Source organism: Drosophila ananassae, chromosome XL (genome assembly GCF_017639315.1).
Source record: "Drosophila ananassae strain 14024-0371.13 chromosome XL, ASM1763931v2, whole genome shotgun sequence".
Taxonomy (NCBI): Eukaryota; Metazoa; Arthropoda; class Insecta; order Diptera; family Drosophilidae; genus Drosophila; species Drosophila ananassae.
The window spans coordinates 2,936,056-2,950,013 of NC_057931.1; the positions used below are offsets into that span (position 1 = coordinate 2,936,056).

The 13,958-nt window shown below is 49.1% G+C and overlaps 1 protein-coding gene across 1 annotated transcript in view; it reads left to right on the forward strand.

Moving 5' to 3' along the window:
• The first annotated feature begins 506 nt into the window (after window positions 1-506).
• The window catches only part of LOC6504029 (signal element on autosome protein 2), a 42,419-nt gene continuing 28,967 nt past the window's right edge, over window positions 507-13,958 (forward strand). The window contains exon 1 of the mRNA XM_044716693.1: window positions 507-1,973. Coding sequence (XP_044572628.1) covers window positions 1,937-1,973 — 37 coding nt within the window. The 5' untranslated portion in view covers window positions 507-1,936. The remainder of the gene's footprint in view (window positions 1,974-13,958) is intronic.

Consider the following 13,958-nt stretch of genomic DNA (forward strand, 5'->3'; position numbering starts at 1 on the left):
AAAACTGGTTTCTAATTCTTTGTAATTAAAGGATTACTGATGTTGTTGTTGTTGTTGTTGTTGGCTGACTTTGATTTTTAGCGCCAAAGGTGCGCGCGCGCTCTGAAATCCTGTTCTGTCCTGTCGGTCGAGAGGGTTGTTAACGGTAAAGTGACCAGAGTGACCACTTTGGCACCACCCCTTGCATTTGCATTTGTGTTGTGTTGTGTTGTGTGTGCCTCTCGCTCTTTCACGCATGTCCACCCCCACACACATGCATACACATACATATACAGTCATACATAAACGCACATGACCGGCGGCGAAGGCAGCAAATAAACAAACGCCGCACCACCCAACTAACCCACAACCCACCCCCGACACACCACCCAAAAGTACCGTTAAGAAAGGGCTGTGTTGGCGTCGACAGTGGCAGAGGCGGCAGCGACGGCGGCGTCAGCTTCGCTTAGCCAAAATCAAATTGCCAGATTGGCATTAAAGTGCAGAGGCAAGGCAAAAGCCTGAAATAAAATTGAATTATCTGCAGTCGCTCGCAGGACATCGTCGCGTTCGGACATGTTCGCCTAAGCTCGCAATCTCTTCCCCCAAAGCTAGAAGCAGCAGCAGAAGCAGCGCCCAGCCACTCTCTCTCACACTTCTCTCTCTCGCTCTGTTTGCGGGTATATCTCCCTTGCGGTGTTTTGGACACTTTGGACGCGAGAGCTTTTCGGCTCGCTTCCAACACGTTCGCTTGCGTTCGCGTCCGCGTTTGAGCTGGCGTCGGGGCATCGGCGGGCATCGCGTGTGTGTGTGTGGGTTGCTGTTGTGTGGGTTGTGGGCTTTGGGCCTTTTGGGCTTTGACAGCGCTGCGGCGGCGGCGGCGGCGACAGTGACAGTGGCAGTGGCAGCGACTGAGGCAGCAAACCGACCAGCAGGCAGCACAGGCAGCGGCGGCGAAACGTCGCAAGTAGTCGCGTACTTCCGCCGTTACCGTTAGCACACGTTAGTCGGAGCTGCGAGCTGTTAGTTCCGAGTTCCGAGTGTTGCGAGTTAGCCGCTAAATACCGTTAGCTGACCGCTAACCAAAAAACCCACAACAAAAAATCTTGCCACAAAAATAATAATAGAAAAAAAAAAGAAAAGAAAAAGAAACAAGAAGGATATACGAGATAAGAAGAAGAAACAGTGCAATTTTTTTTTTCAAGTGTCGCGCAGAGAAGTGCGAGCCAATTGGGATTATCAGCCAGAACTCCAATTGGAAAAAATAAATAAAAAAATAATAAGTCTAGGATGGAAATGGAATCGCGTGTGACAACAAAAACAACATCAGTAACATCAGCAACAACAACAACAGCAGAAGCAGAAGCAGAAGCAGCTAAAGCAACAACTGCCAAATGATAACAACAACAACAATAAACAAACAACAATAACAACAACAACCATTCAAAAATCCAAGCGCCAAAAATAAAAAAAAAAGCCAATTAGAAAAGCAGAAAAGTGCGAAAGGTTCCTACAACAAATAATCCGAAAAAAAAAGTGTAGTGCGTTTTTTTACGAAAGTAACATGTCAGTTTCATAAAAAAGTCAAAAAAAAAAAACAACAACAACCAGCTGGAAGATGGAATGGTTAGAAGAGCAAAGAAACCCCCACAACAACAACAACAACAAGCAAACAGAAACTGTCTGATTAGAAAAATATTCCGCCAAGAAACCCTATATTTTTTTTTTTTCGAAACAAGTGCAATATCTAACTAAAATATAAACTTAAAAAAAAAAAAGACAAAGCTTAGGCCTAATAACTAATACTAAGAATAGAGATTTTAAAGAGAAGACTTTCGTGAGAGAGGCTTCTACAAATCCACAGCGGCAGGACACCCAGGACACCCATTGCCCTTCGGTGGGGTTCTGGTCCCGTGTCTGCGAAGTTTTCAAACCCCTTCGGAAACTGGAAACAAAAATGAGAATTAAAATGCCCGCGGTTCGAATTGCACAAGGTGAGTTGTTGGGAGGTTGTTATTTTTAAATAATATTTCAAAGATATATCGTAGAGTTAGAAAATCAAAAGAATTCTTGGAGTAAAGTGACTAATTCTTTTTAGTAGTTAGCTACCATGTCGGGGTCACCACTCTCAAAGAGTTCCTCCAATTCTATATATCCCAGAAAGTCATCATGGCTCTTCCAACCCTTTTTTAGTTAAAAATTTGATAGAATTCTAGTAGGAGTAAGGAAACTAATTCTTATTAGTAGTTAGCTCCCTTCTTGTGGGTCACCACTTCCCCATTGTCGGGGTCACCTTTTCTGCAAACGATCCCGAGTAACCCGAGTGGCAACTGGGCCCATGGGCTATGGTCAGACCATATCAGTCTCCTGTTTTGGTGTCTACTTTTGTATCTAGTGCGGTTATCGCAGCGATATCAGGTCGGTCGAAATCAGAGCCACTCGCCCGGGGTGGGTTTGGCCATGATTTTTCAGATTTTTTCAGGTGGGGCTAGCCAGTAGAAGGGGGGGTAAGAGAGTGCCAGGCGATTGCCTAGATCCCCACTTTGGACGCTGGCTAACGAGTAACGGCCAAGTTCAAAGGGAAATCAGGGCCGTAAAGTCATAAAGCCCGTATCCACCTCTCGTATCATTGTCATAATATGGATTGTCCCGCCATAAAGGCATATTGTTTTGGATTTTTTCCTATTTCCCCCAACCCTCTTTGGTTTTTTTTTTGCACAGATTTTCCATTTGTAGAGTGAGCAAGCGGACGTTATCAGGCCTATCTAGATAACAAGACCGAGTGGACACTGACGCACTTGCCTCCTCGACCACCGCCGTGCCACACCTCTTGCCTGCTATACTTTACTTTTTTTTTTTTTTTATTTTCTGCCGCCCCCATGTCGTCAAACAATTTTAATTGCTCGCAAAGTTGTTTGCTATTCTCCGTTCTTGAAGGTGTTTTCAGTTTTCAGTTTCTTTTTCTTTTTTCTTTTTTTTTTTTTGGGTTTATTTGTCTTACAAATCAAAATCAACATGGGCCTCTTGTGCTCTTCTTGGTAACAGGGCCTTGATAAGAGGTGGGCCCAATTGCTGACGATCGGGGCTTGGACCTGGACCTGCCATCCTTATCAGTATCTCTTGTGGTGTCTCTGGTGCTGTCCCCAAAATTGGTGTTGTTAGAACCGCCCTCCCCAACTCCTCCTAATTAATTGCTACAATTTCAATTTCGATTTTGATACTCCGGCTCTTGCTCCTCGGTTGGAATCTTTTTGATCTCCGCTGCTGGAACAATATACAGTTCTTACAACATTTCGTCATGCCGCTCTATGCCGCTCCATGGCCCTTATCACTGTGGCAGACACTGTGGTCCGATGAGTAATTTCCGAGAACAAGTCGCCATGCCATGTTCTTGTTCTTGTTGGGACAGAATTGGAAGAGATCTTTTTGGGGGAAACCAGAAAGGTGGCTCTGTATCTGATATTAACCCATTACCACGCACATTAACCGTCGGAGGGAGGGTGAGAGGGCAGCTGCCCGTTGGGCTTCATTGGGCAGACATCCTGGCCAGGATTCGATGGTCAGCTCTAAGAGCTAATCGAGCGGCACGCTTATAGGATCTTGCACCTGCTGCCACTCCCCCACTCCCCGGCCCACCTTTAACCCCTGCTGACCCACCTGACCCGACCCTACATGCTCTGGTTTTTTTTTTTGGGGTGACCATCTCATGGTCGTCCTGACGGCGCCTGCCTGCACCTTGCCTTTAATTCGATTATCGACCAAACAGTGTCCATTAAATGAGCGACCGACCGAGCGACCGAGCGACCGGGCGACCGCTACAGCCTTTTTGTTATCCTGCCGCCGTCTCGCCATGGCAACGTCCTCCTCGCGTTTTCAGCATTTGCAATTGTTATAACAAATAACAGCGTGTGCTGCCCCTGCCCCATGCCCCATGCCCCTGCCCCTGCCACCGCCGTTGTTACTCTCCACCCCCTCACACAGGACAGGACAGGACAGGACACAGTAGGTCCTGTGTGTCCTGCAACCCGCAGTGTCAACGTGTCGTCATGCGGACGTCAAGCCCTTGTCCAGCTGCGGCCACAAATGTTTGGCCAGAAGCGCAGTTCCTGGCCTTTTGGGGTTTAATTCGAAGGCTTATTAAAGGCTGGCCCAAAAAGGACATCAAGGATAAGGGCTTAAATCCACAGAAAGGATCAAGAGATCAAGGGGGAGAGCTAGGAAACTATAATTTTAAACTAAAAACTGGACTTTAAGAGGGTTTCTTAATAGTTTTTGGAATAAATCTTAGTCCTTTTAGTCCTTTGAGCCCAGAGAGTCTTTATTTTTGTCTTAAAATCCTTTTTTTTCTGTAATAATTGTGAAAGAAAGTCGCCCCTGCTCACGGGGGGCACGGACATTGGCGGGCAGGATATGCAAATGTCCTGGCACACATACGAGTACACATACAAGGACTTGTATGTTTTATAAATTGAAACTGGCCCGTACTGGCATCCCAGCGGGAGGGACTGAAAGCCGCCGCTCACATGGTCCAGACAGTCCGCTTAACCTCCTCCCAGGACCTCCCCCCAGGACCTCCCCCTCCCCAGCCTTTCTCTGACTGCCACTGGCAGCATAATCAGCCACAACAGCGCCCAGCGAGTTACTTCCGCTGCGGCGAGTCGATGCCTCGTCCAGGAACTGTCTTCCTCGCCCGCTAGGTGCATCCTGCAGCATGTCCTGCGAGTCCTGCCCAGTCTCCCAGCTGGATTGTTGTGTCCCGGCCTTTGTCTTCCACTCGGTTTTCGGTTTTCGGCTTTTGTTTCCATTTCCCAGGGCGGGCTTTTCATTTTTCAAGTTTTCTTTTTTGTTTTAAAAATTTAGGGGGTGAGTTACTTATAGATATTTAGTGATAAGTGTGATATGAGAGTGATTAGATTCATATAGACTCTGATTTATCTGCAGAAGCTTAATTTTTATTCCCATTTCGTCACTAAAACTGATATTTTTGGAGTTATAGGAACTTCGTCACAGCTACTTGCAGTATTTCACTTTTTAGGATGTTTCTCAGCCGATTACTCCTTTATTTTGCAATTAAAATATATTATAATGACTATCACCCCTTTAAAGACTGTGATTTCGTCACTAAAACTGGTATTTTGGGAGTTATGTGCTCTTTCGTCACAGATATTTCACTTCTTCAGATATTTCTCAGTTGATTACTCCTTAATTTTTGAATAATAATAAAAAATAATGTCCATCCCCCCTTTATAGACTCTGATTTGTCTCCAGAACCTTAATTTTTATTCCCATTTCGTCACTAAAACTGATATAAGTTTCATGGTCTCTCTCGTCACTGGTATATCACTTCCTTAACCTGCCAATTATTTGATGTTTATTTAATTTTACAATTAAAATAGGAAATAATAGTAAATAATGACCATCTCGCCTCGTGAAACCGCCACTGCGTATACTTAATATCAATCATACGCCCCTTGGTCCCAGGAACTTCCACGAAAAGCCTAAAAATTAAATAAAAAGACCACAAGTTAATGAATCCTGTAGACACTTCTGCACTTTCTCCGCGTTTGTTTTGACGGGAAATTCCTTAGAAGGATTTTCTTTTTTTTTTTTTCTTTTATTTCGCTTTGATTCTGTTTCCTTTTTTTTTTTATGATTTTCCGCCTCGCACTTTGGGAAACTTTTCACTTTCAGCGGGGGGGTCGGTGTGGGTGGCAGGGAGTGGGTGGTGCAGCATAACTTGGCACCTTTGTGATAGAAGCATCCACCACCCTCCCCCTCCCCCTCTTGCTGCCTCTGCAAACACAATTTCTATTTCTTTCTTTCTTTATTTTTCTTTTATTTTTTATGATTTTCCTTCTATTTTTTGCGTAGCCGGCGAGCAAAACAAACCGCAAAATGTTCGAAGGCGAACATCTGACTGCCAGCGATGATGGGTGGAGTATCCTGTCGCGCCCCTACCTCTTGCCCTCCTCCCTCCTCCCTGGCATATTTTTCCGCTCCCTGCGCACGCGCCTCTGCCGCCCTTTTCCGCACATCTGCTCTCATCCCTGCCAGCTTCGAGGCTTCGAGCACGTGCCAGTGTCCTCCCCATAACCGGAAATGCGAAAGATTCCCAAATAATTGTTTGATAAAAAGGCAAAAAAAAACAAAATATAATAATGATTTTGCATAAATTAGGCCAAGATCAAATAACTCAGATGTGCGAGGCTCCGAGCTCTGAACTCCGAGGGAGAATGATTAGTTTCAGTCGCGGGCTCAGCTCAGCCATTCATTAATATCCGCACTTGGGCTTGGCTCGGCTTGGCTTGGCTGGGCTGGCAAGAGGCGCCTCCCACGCAGTGTCAGAGAAGAGGCTTGGACCTCCGCAAGAAGGCAGGCGAAGACGAGCTTTAGGTTCGGCATGGGGTCTCCTCGACTCAGTCTTCCACTCTTCTGTCTTCAGTCTTCAGTCTTTTTTTTTTTTTTTTAATTGAGCCAAGCAATTATTATTTGGCCGGATCGGTGGAGCACTCACTGGCCCATTCATTGATCCGCTGCCTGCCAGGGCGACTGCCAGACTGCCCATTCATTGCGTTTATAAATAGCTCGCGCAGATTGAAAATTGACGACCCACGCGATCGGTGATCGGCGATCGCCACTGCCTCCACCGGCGAGCTCCAGCTCTAGCTCCACACCCTGAGACGCAGGCAGGGAGCGCCCCAGCACCCCAGCACCCAGAGCTCTGGCGATAGAACCTACTTAGTCGCAAAGCCAATAATTAATAAGACAATGAGGCATCTATTTGATTTTCTATTTCTATTTCTAGGTGAATTGGAGCTAGGTGGGGGGGGAGCCTACAGTCCCTAGAGATGTGGGTGTTTTTTGGCAGCGAATTCAATAAAAACTTCACAGCCAATGAGCCGGAGTGGAGTTTGGGATGTTGGGATGACGACTCCTCCTCCTCAATCTCAATCTCAATCCGAGTCCCAGTCCCAGTCCCAGTCCCAGGTCCCAGATCCCAGGTCCCAGTCCAAATCCCAAAACGATTGTGGGTGTGGGTGCGGCTTGGACGAGTGCCTCGATGGATGGATGGATGGATGGATGGATCTCTCCCGGGCTGGCATAATTTAATTCAATGATTACTGATTTAAAACGAAATGCGTCGCTGTGGCTCAAATAAATAAATCAATCACGGCCCGAACCGCTCCACATTCGAGGAGGATCTGAAGAGGGGGGGGAGGGGGTAGCCCATGTGCCAAAAAAACAAAAAAACAACAGAAAAAAATAATATATATGTAAGAGGGAATGGAAACGAAACCCCACCTCAAATGCATGGCGATGTCTTCGAGGTCCACGGCACTCCCCATTTCCGCTTGCCAGCGATTTATATCAGCGCCTGGGATGGATGCCCCAGTCCCTGCTTGGTCCCTCTCTTGGCCCCTCTCTTGGCCCCTCTCTTGGCTGCCCCACGCACCTTATCAGCATAATTATTATCATTAAGATGCCATTGTCACATAGCACTGCACACCTTAAAGTGGAGCTGCCTGTTGGATGCACTGCACTCCATGGGGGCTGCCCTCCATCCCTACTTGAGATGTGCTGTGGGTGGATGTGAGGATGTGAGATTTCTTCCCTCCCCCTCCCCCTCCCCCATTCCAATGCATATTTCGGGGCTGTAATTTAAATATTATTAATATTCCCTCCTTTTTTCGATTAGTCTCCACTCCCTCGCCCTCGCCACCTCTGGGCCATCTCTAAAGGCCATATAGAGCCGTACTTGCCCATCCCTATAAAAACTGGCTCTTGTTGTTGGTGCTTTATTATCATTTCTTTTCTTGTTGTATCTTGTATGGGCACGCGCTCATTTCTCGATTTGCTGGCTCGCCATTCGTTGTGCCTCTCCCCCAAGGCCCCCCACTCTCTGGCCCCAAGCCGCTCTCTTCCTCTCCGATTTGTGTGCGTGAGTGAGTCATTCCACACTGAGAGAAACTATGGAGATCTCTCTCAAATAACAGTACCATACTTCTAGCTCTTATATTAGTTTTTTTTTTGAGTGCCTTCTTGCAGTCTCCGATCAGTGATCGCCAGCTCCTCCTTCCCACCGCCCCCCCCCCCCCCCCTTCCACCTTCCGCTCTCTCTCGCTCTTGTTGACGCCTCCCCTTTTATTTATTCATTCAGTTTCCAGTTACAATTCCGCTGATAACTTATTTACTCCGCTTTGGGGCCTCTGGCTTTTTGCTTTTTGCCTTTTGCTTTTTGCTCGTTGGCTGCCCGTTTCGTACCGGTTCGGACCGAGTCGGGTTCGTGCGGCTTCGTTGGCGATCGTCTGGGGGCCGGGTAGGTAGTGTGTGTGTGTGAGCGAGCGAGTGGGGGGGGGCGAGTGCCGTGTGCGACAGAGCGGGAGAGGGCTATAAACGAGTCGAATTGGGCAAGCGAATTGAATGAATATCAGTTTTTTACCTTTTTTTTTACCTTTTTTGTTGCCTTTGTGGTGGAAACTATGGAAATAGGAGCTTACGAGCAGGTTTTTAGTGCTGCAGCCCCTGCCCCCTACCTCTACGCGTGCCCCTGGCGGTCCCCCCTGGCCCACTTGTGCTGCCCCCACTTCTTATCTGCCGCCGTGTTTCGATTTTTGTTATTGTCTCGCTAAAAAACGGCTTCACACCTGTCTGTCTGTTTCTGTCGTTTCTGTTGGCGATCGCCGCTGTCCCCCCGCCGCCCCATCACGCCCCATCTCTGTCGCTTGGGTGTCTCTCTCTCGCTCGCTCTCTACTGCCTCGCGCCACCAGGTGTGTGCGTTGGTCTTTTTGATTGGTCAGACCTTGATAAATAAAGCCAAGGCAAGGCAAGGCAAGGCATCGGGGCCCGGGCCAAGCCTCTCCGGCCCATGCCAGCCCGGCCAGCCTCCTCGGCTCTCTCGCTCGCACATTCACTCGCTCCATCTCGCTCTGGGCTTGGCCACAGCATCGTCATCGGCATCGACATCGGCGTTGTTGTTGTTTTTTTTTTGTTTTCCAGTCTCTGATTGCAAATTGTGACTTTTTTTTTTGTGACTTTTGCGGCTGCGCAGCTTGCTCCACTCACACACACACACACACGCACACACACTCACACCAACGGCCGCCATTTTGGATGCGTGGAAGAGAAAGAGAGCTTAGGGCCCAGCAGGAGATCGAAAAAGTCAAGAAAACAAGGGTTAAAGGACTTGAAGCGACAGGACTTTACGCGACAGGACTCTGCACAGTCCTGCCTCCTCCTGAAGAGCCCGCAACGGTACTTGCCTGCCGACCTTCCTAATTGAATTCCCAGTTGGACTCACCAGAGCCCACTAGTTGGCAAGTCGGAGCTGGCTCCTGGCCAGCTTCCAAGTCAGGCCAGGGTGTCCAGGGTCCAGAGTGCAAAGGCCTCTCTAGAAGGATATGCTTCCTGCATGTGTGTGGGGGGAGGGGGCAGGGGCAGGGGGGAGGTGGAATTTATGCATCAACAAACCCACAGACAGACGTTAAGAAAGATGGAAATCCCCAGGAGGGTAGAGAGAGAAAGAGAGAGTGAGAGAGAGAGGGCAGATCCTTTGGTCCTTTTGCAGTCCCGTTTGAAAGGGGAGAAGCGGGCGGAAGGCGGGCCCCATTGTTGGGCGCCAGTTGCGCATAATTGAAACATAAAACGCTTGGACACCAATTCACAAAAGCCACCTCCCAGCAGTGGGAGCCACTCCCCACCCCACTCAGGGGCGTAGTGCATTGTGCGAGAAAGAAAAGAGACAATTGTGTGTAAGAAAATGCAAGCAGAGCATCCCACTCGTGCATTGTATTTGCATGTCTGTGCGTGTCTGTGCGGGGTCAGAGGCGTGGGCAGGACAAAGGGTGTTTGAAAGGGGGGTTCATCTACAAATAAACTGAATAAAATCACTCACTCGCATACCATCTCTTTCCAAAATACATCTAACAGTAAACAGTAACTGTAGACCCCCCTTTTGACAGACGCCCCTGTGTCCCAGTGCATGTGTGATTTATGGAGTGTTGTTGTTGGTGTTGCTCTCTGAACGATTTGTTGTAAATTGAAGAGTGCCAAGCCGCATATTTGGCAGCCCGGAGGGGCTACAAGGGGTTAAGGCCATAACCCCACAATAAATAGAGTTAATAGTGGGGAGGAGAGGGGGGGAAGAGGGAGTGGAAACTCCATAGCGATCCCGGTCGTACACCTTTGATGGAAAATCAGCCGCAGAAGCAGGGAAACTACTTTACCGTTACTTTTTACCCGCCGTACCTTGTGCGGCAGCGCCCCTCGCTCGGTTAGCGGGAGCCGGGCGAGCACCTACCTCCCTACCTCCAATAATTTTCAACACACCCGCCCTGGAAAAGTTTTAGTCGCTTTTCAATTATTTTCACTTGCTGCGGATGCGGATGCGGATAGTCCTGCTACTGCGGATGCCGGGGGACAAAAACGCAGCAGACAGGACCAAAAAAAAAAAAAAAAAGAAACAGAAACCAGAAGTCCGTCCTCGGAATCATGGCTGACTCTCTTGACCTCCAGTTAGGAGCGCCAAAAAATGGTATACCAGAAAAGGAGATGTTGATTGAAAGAGGGGGGAGGAGGCTGTCGAAGGAGCAGGACCAACAGGACCTAGTAGACCTAGACCAGTAGAACACATGTACAGCTAAGGAAAGGACACTCCGAGAAGAAAAGGGGGAGATAGGGGAGATGATACTCTTACTATTAAAATATTAAATATATATTTTTTTAGTTCTTAGTCCTTGAATATTTCTTTTAATCATTATTATCCTCATAGGGATATCCTTGGGATATCCTTTCTCTCAGTGCCGCACAATTTCGTCGCTCCAGTCGAACGTTTTCGCTACTTTCATTTGTTCGCAATTTGTGTCCTGCCCTGCGGTGGCAGTTACCAGTCCTGGCCCTGCCCCACCATCTTGCTCCCTTGGAGGCGACGCCTCTGCCAGTTGCGGTTAAGTTCTCCAAATTGCAGTCAGCACGGTCTGGGGGAACATGGAGGACATGGCCGGCACAAATACATGGCATGCTTCGGGGGAGGGGTAGGGGGAGGGCTGGTCTCCCGCCAGACTAGGATACCAGGATACTGGATGCCAGGATACCAAGAGGATACTGGAGACTGTCCAATAAGTGGCAAAAACGACGCGTGCTATCTAGTCATCTGCAGATGGCTCGGAATGGGTTAGGAATGTGGCAGGACTACTCCTCTTGCCAGACAGCGTCCAAGGTCCACTCTCTCTATGTGTGTGTGTGTGTGTGGCAAGAGGACGACAGGACTAGAGGACTAGAGGACCAGAGGAGACGACTCCAACACGAATCACTCAGCCGCAGCGCATAAAGTTCAAGTTGGGCGATTCCTGGGTGAACAGTTGCCAGGCAGCCGTAGCTAGGATTCCAAGGATATGGCCAAGAAGAAGAAGACGGGAAGGAGGAGAGGGAGGATAGCAGGATATGCCGGATACCAAAAACTCGCAGCTTCGACGCTCCAAGCAAATAAAATCAACAAAATTCAAGTTTTTATTGTTGCCCCGGGAGGGAGGGAGCAGCCAGTCCTGCCAGTCTTGCCGGGGTATCCTGGCGAAAGGATTCGCTACTGGTGCTTGCTACTTGCAACTGCCACTCCTGCACATATGTACATCTTTGTCTGGCAATATGTATTTGTGGCAAGAGCCAGAGTGGGTGGTGCAGAGGGGGCATCTATCCATGTGGCAAGAACGTGTACTATCAACGTCATCGGCCACATTTGGTCCCTGGCGGCTTCTCGGTTTCAGCGCCACCCCGAAAAACGGGGCAGGACCAGCGAGGACACCACCCAAGTGCCTGCCACATTCGGCTTGCCACCCGTCCTGCCCCTGCCCCTGCCACTGTCCCTGCCCCACTGGCATGGCACATCGTTTAAGTGTCGCATCCGGCTGTCCGGCCGAACAACTGGGGCTGGAAGCTATTGATTTTGGCTGGGAGCTGAGCTCCTTGTCCGCCAGGGATGCGAGTCCTCCGGCCACCGGTCACCGGACTAGCTGGGGAGTTTGTGCTTTCCGGCCGAGCCGAGCTCCGCCCATTCTTTCTCCGAAAACACCTGAACCCACTCCGCTGGAACAGCACCAGCTCGGAGCAGCTGTGCAAATGTTTTTGGTGGCCATGTGTGGCTCCGAAAGTTTCCATTAGTGCCTCCTACTAACTAACTAAACAGCGCGATTAAATATTAATTTATTAACAATCAAGCTGAGACCTGGCCTGTGGCACGGGGCGAGTTGCGAGTTGAAGCCATTTAATAGCTGACCGTTCCGCAGAGATTGGTTGCCACACGCCCCTGGTTGGTGGCATGCCCCTGGACTCGCAAGGCTGGGGGCTAATAACCAAGCCATAAAACAATGCCGGGAGGCGCGGATCGTGTAACCGAAGTGTAACTGAAACGGCCCACCTCGACCACGGGCCACACGATGTGGCAGCATCCCTACTCCGGTGTGGCAGCCACCAGGAGGCGACAACTTTGACTTATTGCTGCGACAGATACAATTACAAGCGATGGCCTGGCCCGGTCTGGCTCGGTCTTCTGGTCTCTGGTCTCTGGTCTTGCGGTCAATGAGTTGAATGAATCGAATGCATTGAATGAGTCCGCCAGTGAATGAGTGAGTGAGTCTCAAGTGGCGAGTGAATGGATGGAGTGAGTCGCCCAGTTTTCTCACCTTTGTCTCCGATCGGAAGCGATCCCGATCGCGATTTGTTATCACAACTAACGATGCGACGATGCCAGGAGATCTCTACCTCCTCCAGCTCCTCCTGCTCCACCTCCTCCTCCTGGCCAGAAAGCCAAAAGAAGCCACATCCGAGTTTTCCGATCCAGACAGACCATTGTCTCCCGGAGAGAGACTCTGCGGTTAACCGAAACTCGTCTATAAATTATTAAAATTGTCTCATTATTCATATGGAGTACAATAGATTTCATTTACGTTTCATTTTATTGCAACAAACAGACTGGCAAAATAAAAAGCCCAACAATTTCCCGACCACAAGAACCACAGAGAACCGAACCGATCCGAACCGGTCTCTGCCTCATATAGGAGTAGACTTTGGGGTCCAACTGAGGTCCAATTGCCTTTGTTTGCTTTGGTTGGGCTCTGGGCCCCCAGATCTCTGGGGCCGGGCCACTTCAGACCCTCGGCTCTGACACTGAATGCGTGGGAGCGTCTCAGAGCGTGGCAGGGTCTCAACACCGCACACCTGAGTTGCCACACCGGGCTTAACTCTAACTTTTACTTTATTTTCTTCCCCCAAAACTCATACCAACTTATAGATCACTCAACTAATTCCCAAATATATAACCTTTTTCTTTGCAGGTGAGTGACTCGAGGAGCTCCTGATTCCCGATTCCCGAATCCCGATTCTGTTTCCCAGCCATCGTGGCCAGGTTGGCATTTCAATCAGATGGGGAACCAAGAACATGGCCCCATTACATGGCCCGGCGCGTGTAATGGGGCAAGGCCCGACTTGCCACTAATTATGTATAGGAAGAAGTAGCAGAAGTCAGCGGTGACGCAACCAGCAACCGGCGACAGACAGCCGTGGACAGGAGGCCAGGCAGAGGCCAGGAGGCCAGGAGGAGGATCCTCCTCCCAGGCAGCTTAGTTGGCTTGTCGGTGTTTTTGAGAAACCCCACCGATGACATCTCAATACAACTTGTTCTCTTCCTTTTTTTTTGTTGGTTTTGTGGCCAAGTGGTCATGTCAGATGTCCGATGTAGTCTGGAGTCTGGAGTCTTGGGAAAGTCGGGAGGAAAACTCCAGCCTCCAGACTCCAGATCGGAACGCAGAATTTTCCGGGGGAACAACTTTGATGCATCGTCGCTTAATTAGCATGGCTTGGATGGGTTGGACTCGAAACTGAGTAGCAACTTACAACTAATTAGTGGCCTTGACTGTTCTCTTGGTTATGTGGATGGATGGGCGCTGTGGCAGGGATGGCCTGCCACCAGATGGAGTGACAGTTCCAG